Here is a 12,659-nt window from a genome sequence, read left to right on the forward strand (position 1 = left end):
AGAAAGGGTAGCTTAGAAATAGGCCTGAAGTTAGAGAGAACATAAGGATCCAGATGTATCTTTTTGATAAGAGGCTGCACTAAAGCATGTTTAAAAGCAGCAAGAACACACCCTAGAACGCTGTCTAGGGGACAGTTTGAAGGCCGCATATTATGAACTACCTTTGATAACAAGGAGAGTGATACACCGAATTTTACCTAGCTCCCATTAACTACTCTTGACTGACTTTGCTAGCTAATGACAACATTGTCATCTGTGAAAGTGCATTTGATAATATAGTAGCGACCTTGGAAAGCCACAACTTGCCCCTCCTAATAGGATGTCCCTATTTGGAGCAGTGGGTAGTGCATATGGCTGGGGTGCTGGAGGTTGCATTTTTGAGACATTCCCTGCCAAATAGTACAGTTTCATGATGATTTTAATGTTGTTTTCTACTGAACATTAGCCTACTTTAGGCAAATGTCGTGTTTCCACATAAAATGTTGACAAACCCTTAACTAGCCCCTGTTTTAAGTAGTAAGCCCTGTTCAACATCTCCCCATCAAGCTGCGGTGTCTAGAATGTTAGTGGCAAGGACGTGATCTATGACTAATATTTTCATATAAATCAAACCTATGGGTTTCTTTTTGAGTATTTCTTGTAGGATTTTTCTTGGAACCCAACAATCCTACAATATTTATATTTACTAAACTTTCCTTGCCAGATTTTTATAGGAAATAAAAATCCTATAGGATGGTTCAACATTATAATAGAAATATTTTTGACAAAGGTAGGTGGTACATTTTCACAGGTTTTAATAGTAAGTAATTAGACACATTTTCAACAAAGTACAACAAACAAAATCCTACAATAAATAATATTTGTGAAACAACTAAACCATTTGGTAAAAACCAACAATAAATTGATGACTTGGGCATATGGACCGCAACATCTAAGATGCTGCTTTGCAGTACAACTGCCTCACGGTGGCCAGTGGTTCACATCCTGATTGGTTCATACCGACAATTTCTGGGGTCCAGCAGAGAGTGGTGCAAACTAGCCGGGAAGGCAGGTAGGTAATCAGATGGTACTACCTTGTCATGTTGCATTCTAGCAACTCTTTATGTCAAAGTTGGGCTCTGGAAAACACAATTGTGGATGTACAGAGGGTCAGAAAGTATTCACTACCCTTAAACATTTCCACATTTTATTCAGTTACAACATGAAATCAGAATGGATTTCATTTGGAGTTCAGATAGAAAACACCACATATGAGTTAAATCATTCATTGGAGAACTTATGTACAGCCCTCTACATGCAAGTCTTGGCATTAGGTTCTGCTCCTTTAGGGTAACACATTTCCATCACATATATGTGTATATGATACCACCACAATAACATACCTTTGATATTATTTATACAATTCCCATGACAATGAGCAAGGTACGCAGTACTGATCCCGCCCACAAGGAACACAGAACCAAACAGGTGAAGGCAGGGGTGGTGGGTGGATGTGCACCCGCATGCTAGTACAAGCTCAACGACTGAGTGAGTGACCTCATGGTTATATGATGCATAGCTGACCTATTATCACTTGGGTTTCCTGGCTGAACTGGCTACACAAATTTTTTGCAGCAAAAAAAACACCCCAAAAAAATGTTGATGTGAAAAATTATCAAAATAATCAATTGCATATGTATTCATCCAGTTAAATTAGTCTTTTTGGAGTCTCTACAAGTTCGGATAATAGGTATTTTCGCCCAATCTTTTTTTACAAAATTGCTGAAGCTCTGTCAAGTTGGATTAGGACCTATGGTGAATAGCAATTTTCCAATAATTTCTCAACTTTCTCGTTCTCAGATGAATTAAAATACAGCTTTGACTGGAGCACTCCAGGACATTGACCCTTTTTGGTGTTAAGCCACTCCAGTGTGGCTTTGGCTGTATGTTTGTTGTTGTTGTCTTGCTGGAAAAAGATTTTTCTTCTATAAGTCCCAGTTCTCTCGCAGGCTTACGGAGGTTTTATTCCAGGATTTCTCTGTACATCCATTTTGCCCTCAAACTTTAAAAGCTTTCCAGGCCCGGACACAGAAAAGCGCCATGCTCGACAGTAGGGATGGTGTTCTGAAGATGATGTGGGGTGTTAGGCCTGCGCCAAACATAGGGCTCAGCGTTTCAGCCAGAAAGCTCTATTTTTGTCTCATCAGACCACAGAAACTTCTTTCACTTGGTCTCAGAGTCTCCCTCATGCCCTCTGGCAAACACTGGCCAAGTGATTTTCAACAATGGCTTTCTTTTTGCCACTCTCCCATGAAGGCCACTTTTGTGAAGCACCCAGGCTATTGTTGCAGTATGCCGTGTAACCCAGCTCAGCCGTGGAAGAGTGTAACTCCTTCAGAGTTGCCATAGGCCTCTTGGTGGCCTTCCTGACTAGTTTGGTTCTTGCCCGCGTCCTCCATTACTGAGGACAGCCTGTTCTAGACAGATTCACAGTTCTGCCATATTCTCTCCATTTCTTCATAAAGGGCTTTGTTGTGCTCTGTGGGACTCTCATTGCCTTGGAAATGTTATTACATCCTACCTCAAAATGGTGCTTTTCGAGGACCTTATTCCAGATTTGCTTTGAATGTTCCTTCATCTTCATGATTTAGTTTTGGTTAGGAATTGTTGGACTGTTGGACCTCCCAGATACAGGTGTATTTTACCTGAAATCATATAAAACACCTTATTCCATAACTATATGGATTTCATTCAACTATTTAGGTGACTTCTGATGAATTGCACAGACAGGCTCATTCAGGTGTGTCATAGCAAGGGAGGTGAAAGCTATACTTAATTTAAAAACATTACAAGAAAAAAATGTTTTTGCTTGAACATTACAAGCTTTTTTGTGTTTATAAGTGGCAGAAACTAAAGACTAATTGATTCCATGTTGTAACACAATACAATGTGGAATAGTCAAACAAAGTGAATACATGAGAGCCATTTTATAGTGGGGTATGCGTTAACTTGGGTTGAATAGTGTGATAAGAAATTGACCGGCTTGGAAAAGAAAATACATAAAATTCTTTGATAATACAGCACCTGATCTGGATTTGCGGTGACAAGCCAAGCTGTAAAAGACAGATAGATAGATTAGGTAGATAGATATTTCTAGTGAAGGTTATAAAAAATTGCTTAAGCATTGAATGTTCCCAGGAGAACAGTGGACTCCATCATTGTGAAATGAAAGAACTTAGGAACCACTAAGACTCTTCTTAGAGCTGGCCATCGGGCCAAGTAACCAGGCAAGAAGGGCCTTGGTCATTGCAAGTCTCCCAGAACCCAAAGGCCACACTAACAGAATGTATCTGCAAGGATGAGAAAACATGCCAGAACAACAACCATCTTAAGAGTTTCATCTGGTAAAAACAAAATACTGTTCATCACCTGGCTAATACCATCACTACGGAGAAGCATGGTGGTGGGTGTATCAAGGGGATGTTTAACAGACTGTGAAGAGACAGGTCAGGATAGAGGGATGTGTGAACTGAGCAAAATACAGAGGTTCATCTTACAGCAAGTTAATGACCCACAGCACACCACACAAGCCAACTGTCCAAATCAAGCTGTGTAAAGCTGTTAGAGGCATATTCAAGAAGACTCCAAACTCCATGCCAAAGGCACTTACATGAAGTACCGAAATAAAGGGTTTGAATACATTGAGATATTACAGTTTTACATTTTTTAATTTTCACAAAATTCAAAACACAAAATGTGTTTTCCCCTTTGTATGTATTGAGTATTGTATGAAAAAAGATGACAAAAATAAATATTAATATATTATAAATTAAGCGTATAACAAAACAAAATGTGAACAAAGTAAAGGGGTCTGAAAACGTTCTAAAGCTACTGTATATCCCTTTATACATTACATAAGGATCCCTTATACATGTTGAACCTAGTACAATGTTGATCCAATTTTACAAATTCCTAAAATCATACATAATTACAATACAGGTGGAGCATGTGTAATTGTCATCCCCATGAGCATACAACCCTCCTTCAGGCATACATTTGCTATACCTAAAGAGTTTTTACCAGGTGATTGAACAATCTGGACATTTACTGTCATGTCATTGAGAATCTTTGGCCCAATTCTGAAGACAGGCTTGATGCATACTAGTGCCTGCCAATTCTTTTTTGTCTTTATTAAATTTGTATTCATTGGTTTAATGTGATTACAGTACACAGTAGGATTTAATATGTTTAATATAATTGAAATGTTTTATATACTGTATATCTTAAGGCAGCTTGATTGGACGGGGCATTATTCGTTCTGGTTCCGCCTCTGGTATATATTACTGTATGCTTGAATGTATAGCTCTCTGAAAACAAACCCACTGATGTGGAAAGGGGTGTGGCTTCCCCCGTTTCTTCCTGTAGTCCACAATCAGCACCCTAAATCACTTCCTCTCCATAGGCTGTCTTGTGGTTTACTGGAGATCAGGCAGTGACAGTGGTGATGTCAGTAAACTCAACACTGATGTTGGAGCGCGCCGCCACACAGTCGTACGTGAACAGGGAGTACAGGAGGGCCCTGAGCACACCAGTGATGGGAGTCAGGGTGGAAGAGGTGGAGCTGCCCATCCCAACCACCAGGGGGTCTGTCTGACACGGAGTCAAGGATCCACCTGCACTGGTCGGAGTTGAGGCCCAGATCCCTGAGCTGCAACACAAGCTCGGGCAGCACAGTCTTCATCTCTTTCCTCTCTTTCTCCTCTGTTTCTACTCTGTTCCATCCAGGTATCTTATCCTCCATCTTTCTTTCTCTCTCCTCTAACCTCCGCCGACTTCAGTGTTAGAGGCTTGTCCTAGTCTCTAAAACGTCATGAAATATTTTTAAGTTGGTCCACTAGGGGCACTAATACCCCCCCTCAGACAGTGGTGGAAAACTGAAGTGAGATGGTGAGATCTTGTTGCTCTCCTGCCCTCTACTGCTTATTTGCTACCCCGTCCCTTCCCCCTGTCCTCCCTCTATCTCCCTTCTTCCTTGAGAGTAGCGTTTAGTGATTAATGTGAGTTTTAATTGTCATGCTCACTTTTATGCTCATTAGACTGTATTATGCAGCAGTTAGGCTATTAAAGTTCAGCCTGAGATTTCATGCATACTGATGAGGATGCAAATGAGCCCAGCATGAAAGGAAGGATCTTTGGATGTGTGTGTCTGAGTGTGTGTGTGTGTGTGTGTGTGAGAGAGAGATCCCCTGGAGCCAGCAGCAGTGTCATCTGTTATCTCCCTCAGTAGTTGTAGCTTCTGCATAAGAGTCTGGCTATAGAAATCATGTTAATGTAGCTTTAGAGTTCCTTTATGACTGAATAAGCTGAAAATACCGATATGCTCTTTGGAAAATGCCTTATAAGTCCTTATTCAATAAGGGTCAATGTGGTAGGTAAGAATAGGACTCTGCCTACAATGAAGTCAATCAAAGTTATAGGACTAGGAGTTTAGTATACTGTATATTCCTATTTTACATTTTTTTTTAAGATTCTTGTCTGCCATGCTCTCATTGCAAGTGCAATTCTTGGTGAAATACAGGACAGGGCATGGTTTATTAAATGGGATTTAAGCCTGATGAAAAGATACAGGGTGGAAAAAGACGATAAGAACCACATTACCATAATTAGTTATTAAAATTTAAATTGAGAGAATGTACAATGCCATGAAAATAAAATACAGAATCATTTTTTAGGCATGAACGACTGCATTTCTACTTAGCTACATTAAGAAACGTCATCTTCCCTGTATTTATTCTGATGTCAACGAGAACCTCCAGCCAAAGTCTGAACACAAACAAGTGCCTGCCATACATTATGTTTCTACAATTAAATTCATGTTAACCATACATTGATTTTCTTTGCATCGATGACTGCGAACGATTGTGACTCAAGAAAAGACCAATATAATATATATATAAACGCCTGTTTTTATTTGTTCATTTCACCATGCAATAGAAATGTATAGCGTGTGCGCTTCGGCACGTGCCTGCGTACATGTGCATTTATCCATGCATTTATCTGTGCATGTATCAGTCTGTATACCCCCCCTCCCAACCCTTTACCTCCCCCCACCCCACCGCCGTGCTCTACGCCCACTGAGAGAATAGACTCAGTCATCCCAGAGCCTGTCTGGCTGTGTCTGCCTGTCACTACAGGGCGGAATGAGACAATGGGAGACATATTCAGACACCAGGCTCACATAACTCACCCAATGGGAACAACACTATGGGGATGACCAGGACAGTGTGCAAGCACTGGCAACCGTTACTGTTGAGACAGCCCGGCTCCTACTATGTCATGCCAAATGGTGAACTATGTACAGGTGTCAATTTGCGCCCCAATGTCATCCAAACCATTTGCTTTCAAAGTTGGAATTTCATGGCTGAGGTATGATAATGATTCAATGTACAGTTGCACATATAAACCACATATTATCCAGTCCAAAATGGGAGGCTTATGCAATTACTTTGTTAATCGCAAAAGTCCAAGACCGATGAAAGTAAAGTTGGCCAGTTACACAGAGAAGCCAGAGGTTGGGACTGTACACAGTTAGTGGTGGCAGGGCAGCCTAGTGGTCAAGATTGTTAGGCCAGTAAAACAAAAGGTTGCTGGGTCTAATCTGGAGCCAAGAAATTGAAAAACTCAGTTATCCTGAACTGCTCCCAGGTTAGTGCTGTAAATAAGAATTTGCTCTTAGTATACTTACTCGATAAAATAATGGTAAATATAAACAAATAACAGGGCTGCATTTCACAATGAAGACATGTAACCCACACACATAAGCTAATCAGAAGAATGCCAACACATCAGTGGCCAACACAGAGAATGTCGCCAGCTGCTTCATTTAAATGCTGCCAGCGCCTGACAGATCATTTTTGGGCAAAGTTACTCAATTATTGGACTAAAAAGCACACACACACACACACACACCTTTTGAAATGTTGTTGTGGGGACCCCACATGTATTTCCATTCAAAATCTGATTTTTGTGTCCTCAGCTGGTCTAGCGGTCTGGCCTAGCGGACTGATCTAGCGGACTGGTCTAGCGTTCTGGCCTGAACTATCTTACAAATATTTGTATTTTCCCTAGCACGTCACTTCAACCCCCCAAATGTAACCTTAACCCTGTACCCAATTACACATTTTGTAGAATTATACAATTATATACACAATTATACATTTAGCACAAACCTAACCCCTAAATTGAAAATAGCCTCTTTCATATTCGGGGGCACCATTTTCCATGTCTTACTATACTTGTGGGCATTTTCTGTCTCTACCAGAATAGTAACACATTTACACAGACACATTGGTCTTTGCTGTATGGCTTTCACTTAAGCGACCACTGTCACCCACACATTTTGTCCACAAAATGTATCCCCTGGGGACAAAACTGAAGGACATTTCTGGATTCCCTGGGTTTCCCACATAAGGCATTGAGCTTTGAGTAACACTAGAAGACAACTTGGCATTTCTTCAGGTTAACCATGAGACATTACCTCTTTTGCACAGTCGATCCCTGTCTGCATTTAGGGAAGTAGGGGGGCAGGGCCGTCCGATAAGACACCAAGACAGCCACCTGGTCTGTCTTGTTCCTGTGTAATTACTTTTATCAATAAGGCAACAAAAGAGGATCTGTCCTTGTATAACACAAACAATGGTGTGAAATAATACTATGAAAATCACTTTTAAAATTTAGACAGAGGGAGAAAAAGCAATAATCTCCAATTTAGTAACGTATGCATATAGGCCAAAGTCTGAATCAGATGCGTTGAATGACATTGCATTGATTGTCCAAAGATTACAACACTCCCTATTTCAGTTGCAATTAGTTACATCACATTTTCTAATCAATTAAGCCTGCCTGGGGCTGCAGGGCTTTACTGAACGCCACTGAGACTCCCACACCAGATTAGATTAACCTCTGCTCTGCATCTTTCTCTTTTCCCCTTTTCCATGACTTTTTTTTCTCCCTCTACCTCTCTGTTTCTTTTCCTTTTTCCATTCCTCTCTCACTCCATGTTATTCATTCTATACACTAAGCCAAAATAATGTCCAGCAATTGTAGCCTAGGCCAAAGGGTAATTATAAGGGGTTATCCACTACTACTTACGCAGGTATAAATATGTGTTCATAGACATTTTCCCTCCCAACCAGGCTGTATGGTTTAAGGGGGAGACCCCATCAGCTGTGCCATGATCCAAATATGGGACCGCAAACGCAAACCAGTTTTTTATCCACCACATTCCTTTGGAACTGTAGCCTACGTCACATAAGGCGTGGCGTTCCTGTGTTTCAGCCCGCCCTCACGCTCTCCACAACTCCCGAGCCACCAACTGACAGTTACAATCACTGCCTTCATCCGACTTGGCCCCCCCATCCCCACCGTTTTTCTTGGAGAGGGGGTGCCTTCTTCTTCCATCAGTCACGAGGGAATTATGTATGCACGTCCAATAATTTCACTATACCGCCTGTAAATCTTGAAACAAAAAACGTCAAAGTTTTCCCAGTACCTTCCCAGGCCTCCTGTTCGAACAGGCGGCCTCACAAAGGATTTTGTCTACGTTCGGGAATTCCGCTTTTCGTTCCTTTTTTTAGAACAGAATAAACCCCGCCCATTTATCATTTGTCAACACAAAGGGGATTTGACAACACTGTAAAAGGACCGCCCACTATGCCCAAATAAGGGCCATTTGCCCATACACGGCAAACAATCGATTCGAGTGTAACCTTTTCCCTTCCTTATCCCGTTCATATGGTACGTTGACTTCCGCCGTCGATGTTAAAGCAGTGCTATCATGGCGGAGCGCGTTCAGCAGCCCCCAGCCAAACGGCTCTGCTGTAGACCAGGTTATAACACGAATTGTAGACAGGGACAACGGGCCGGGGGTGCATTATGTGGCGGTTCGGGTGCGGCTCAAGGCGGGTCGAGCAAAACCCACAGCCCGGAGTCTCTGTTGGACATCTCGGCCCGGAAAGTGGCCGAGAAGTGGCCGTTTCAGCGGGTAGAGGAGCGCTTTGAACGGATTCCGGAGCCTGTACAGAGACGGATCGTTTACTGGTCTTTCCCCAGGAGTGAGCGAGAGATCTGCATGTATTCTTCGTTCAATACAGGGGGAGAGGAGAGTGGAACTAGCGGGGAAAATAGCGATGAGACGCGGCTGCCTTTCAGACGAGGCATCGCTCTGTTGGAGAGCGGCTGTGTGGACAACGTATTGCAAGTCGGTGAGTGGATGGATCCAGGCGATTTAAAAATAACGTTCTGTTTTATTTGTTGAATTTTTAAGCTCAACACTCGAACACTAAAGAACCAAATAGATTGAAATATATCAAAAAAGCACAGAGAAATGAAAAGGGAAGTGAAATAGGTTTGAACAAAGGCATGGTGGAATGAGGCGACAAAGGGGGCTTTTAAATTGCGGGGCTGCGTTGGCGAAATGTGTTGGCCACACGAGGCTCTTTTTAATAATGAAATTATACCACGCTGTATGAATAGCTATTACAATTAACCGTTCATTATTTGTTATATAACTAACCTACGTATACAGTTATCATATAAATGTGCTTAACGTTTTTTTTTGGGCTTGGGTTGAAAAATAACCATTACGGAAGTAGTGGTTTAATTTATAAACGTTCCCATACGGGTTTCTTTGCTAGCTCGTCTTTGAACATTTATCAAGACCACTTGCATTCAGACAGTTTCGAATAGTGTTTCGATATTTTGAACAGAAAGGGCGATGTTTTTCAGAGCGGCGAGTGTGTCGAAAATAGTGGTTCAGGGCTGAGCTTGTCGACTGTTTATTTTCCGAAGTGAAAGGCATGGGGGAGGTTTTCTGGCTCAGCCGGCTGGAACATTATGCTCTCATCTTAATTAGCAGTTCTTTCTACATATATGACTACATTATTTCTCCACTATAAATATATTTAGTAAAACACTATTCTATCGTGCAATCACAGCATTTTCTACTTAAGAAGCTGAGAAATAGCATTACTTCATGTTTGGGAGCACAGCTTTGACTAAGAATCGTATTTACCCAGTGCGCATATCAAACAGCCGTGAGCCATTCCCATTGAAAGCCGTGGTACTTTGTTCCCATTTTCATGTTCATTTGTTTCTTTTCAGCTTTCTGTCACCCTCCAAAAGGAAGGCAAACAAAAGCGCCTTTTAATTTCTTTTCACTACTTGTTAAATAGAAGATTTTGGAAAGGGGTGGGAGGAATAGCGATTTAAAGCCACAGAGACTATTTTTTAAATGGACCTTGATTTGCACCAATTTTCAGCTAATTGGGTCATGTGGGTTTCTTTTGCTGTTCTTTCACTAAACGTTCCGACGCCAGGAAATGACTGACACACTTCATTGTAATATTCCTTAATATCCCTATCAAAATGTAGCTTTATGTACTCGAAAGCACGGCCACGTCTTCTACCGTGAGCTACCGGTTGGTCTTCCCCGTCTTCTTCCCTCATATCACCTTAGTTGCCAGTTCATTCGCCCCCCCCCCCCCCCCCCCGCCCAAATGCTTCAGGGTTCTAATCCCATTACTCTGCCTAGTTAATCTGAATTGTAATGCAATCTGCGAACGTAATTTTCTGCATGGCCATCCATCGCTCTCTGTCCCCTCCTCCCTCTGAATGCAGCGGCTCGATCGGCTGGGCTTTGGGCCCTAGCCACAGTGCCAACAGAGCTCCAGGCTGCTGACTATATAACAAATGATGCTATAGGGACAGCCAAACCTGGGTCTATGTCTGGCCTATAGGCAGAACAAATCTATGTCCTCTAGTCTCTCTGCTCATAGTGGGGAAAGAACAAAAACAAATGCTTCCTCCTTTCTTAGATCAATAGGCTCTCCTATCCTCATTTTCCCCTCTCTGTGCTGTGGAATGCAGTCTGTTGTTTTTTTCCCCTGGCAAAAATTAGCATGCCTTTCTCCCGCCTGTGTATGTATGTTATAGCATGCAGAAGCGTGCACACCTTTCTCAATCTGCATGCTAGCAATGGGAAATGACAGCAGCTAACACACGGGGAGGCTTCTTGGCAGGTTGCACCCCAGCCTGGAATTTACTGGAAAAACAGAGCCAAGAAGTGATAAATAAAAGATGCAATCTTCCCACACGGGCTGCCGCTAAGGAAGGAGCGGAGATGGAAGGGGAGAAGTAGAGAGGGGGGTCGCCGGGAACCGACCTGAGGGACAAGATCACTTACAGATCTACTTGGCAGACATTCATACATACAACAAATCCTCTCTTTGCGGGAATTGCGCACACACACTTTCTCTGGCGCTCTCTGTGTAACCTGTGAGACTTGTGGATTATCTGTCTGCTTAAGAAACCCCACTGTAGTTACATCATCGGTCCAAATAATGATTAATGTTGTTTTGGGTGTGGGGGAGGGGTTCAATGACGTATTGTATTGAACATGTCAGCTGCGCCCTGTGGCAGTTATTTAGGCTGATGTGCCAGGCGGTCAGTTTCATCCCACGGCCATAAGTGAGGGCCTATATCCAGCCTGCTCAAGTCCTGCTGATTGGAAAGCTGCTTATCTGATCGTCAACCCATAGTAAACATGTCATGGACACGTCTGTTTTTAGAGGGAACCACACACATCCAGGATATGGCTACCCAGCACTCCCCTTTTTCACAGGGATCTGGCATACCACTGCTGTTAGCAGTATCAACACCGCCACGTTGCAGTGAGTGTGAATAAACGTGTGTGTGTGTTCAGTATGCAAGCATGTGCAGACCAGCCAAAAAGGCCTTTTCCATATGGGCATGTGAAAGGTAAGGATGAAGGTCTAGCATGGAAAAGTATATGAAGAGGAGAGGGCGGAAAAACACTGGATATTAAGTGAAAGGGAAAGAACAAAGCCTATTAACCTGTTTATAACCAGTCTCTCCATACAAACCTACACGGTACTTTATGTCCTCTTTACCAGCTGGTTATACAGGGTGTGTTACATGTTGGTAACAATGTTTGTCTTTTCACACTGACACGCATTGTGTTATTACTGTCATCGGTGTTGTCTGTTGTTTGTCAAAACGTTTAGATGTTAACATTTATTATCCTCTTTATGAATATGTTATTGTCATCTCTTATGTCCCATCAACATTGATCCATCTTGTAAAGCAGCTCTTAAGCCCCTCCCACAGCACCGTGGAGGGCCAAGTTCAACCCCCCCCCCCGCCTTGATGACCCCATCTCTCTCTCGCTCTCTGACTGTTGTTCTCTCTCCCTGTCTGTTTTCCATCTGTTTCCTGTTCTATGAGGTCAGAGTTCGTCACCGCTGATCCGGTTAGCTGTGTCTTTCTTATTGATGGGAAATGGCCTCTAGCCACTCTACGCTTCTAATGTTGAGACAGGGCTTTGGGGGATTAGAATGAGACAGTGGACTGATTCACACTAACAGAAGTTATTAGAGTGACATTTCAATGTATGCAACATACATAATATGTGAATGCACAAAGGAATATGTATGGTCAGTGCCTTATCCGGCCAAATCATTATCTGCTTTCTGCAACAGGTTTAGGAACAGTGGTTGGCCAGTGTGCTTGTTTCTTTAATCTATTTATTTCTGCAGTTTCTGGTCTGGCTGGTCGCTTTGGAGTCGGCCAGGTGCAAAGCTAACATGAGCTATTGCTAATTC

At 42.4% G+C, this 12,659-nt stretch overlaps 1 protein-coding gene and 1 long non-coding RNA gene across 2 annotated transcripts in view; one reads left to right on the top strand and one right to left on the bottom strand.

Moving 5' to 3' along the window:
• Positions 1-914: 914 nt before the first annotated feature.
• LOC109616618 lies at positions 915-3,565 on the bottom strand. The gene is made up of 3 exons (XR_002197833.2): positions 3,064-3,565; positions 2,561-2,684; positions 915-1,118 (listed from the first exon to the last, which is right to left on the bottom strand). It is a non-coding gene; the product is annotated as an uncharacterized LOC109616618 (long non-coding RNA).
• A 5,189-nt stretch (positions 3,566-8,754) lies between these two features.
• Positions 8,755-12,659, top strand: part of zswim6 (zinc finger, SWIM-type containing 6) — a 34,711-nt gene continuing 30,806 nt past the window's right edge. The window contains exon 1 of the mRNA XM_010877423.5: positions 8,755-9,242. Coding sequence (XP_010875725.1) covers positions 8,816-9,242 — 427 coding nt within the window. The 5' untranslated portion in view covers positions 8,755-8,815. The remainder of the gene's footprint in view (positions 9,243-12,659) is intronic.

The sequence above is a fragment of the Esox lucius genome, chromosome 14, assembly GCF_011004845.1.
Source record: "Esox lucius isolate fEsoLuc1 chromosome 14, fEsoLuc1.pri, whole genome shotgun sequence".
Taxonomy (NCBI): domain Eukaryota; kingdom Metazoa; phylum Chordata; class Actinopteri; order Esociformes; family Esocidae; genus Esox; species Esox lucius.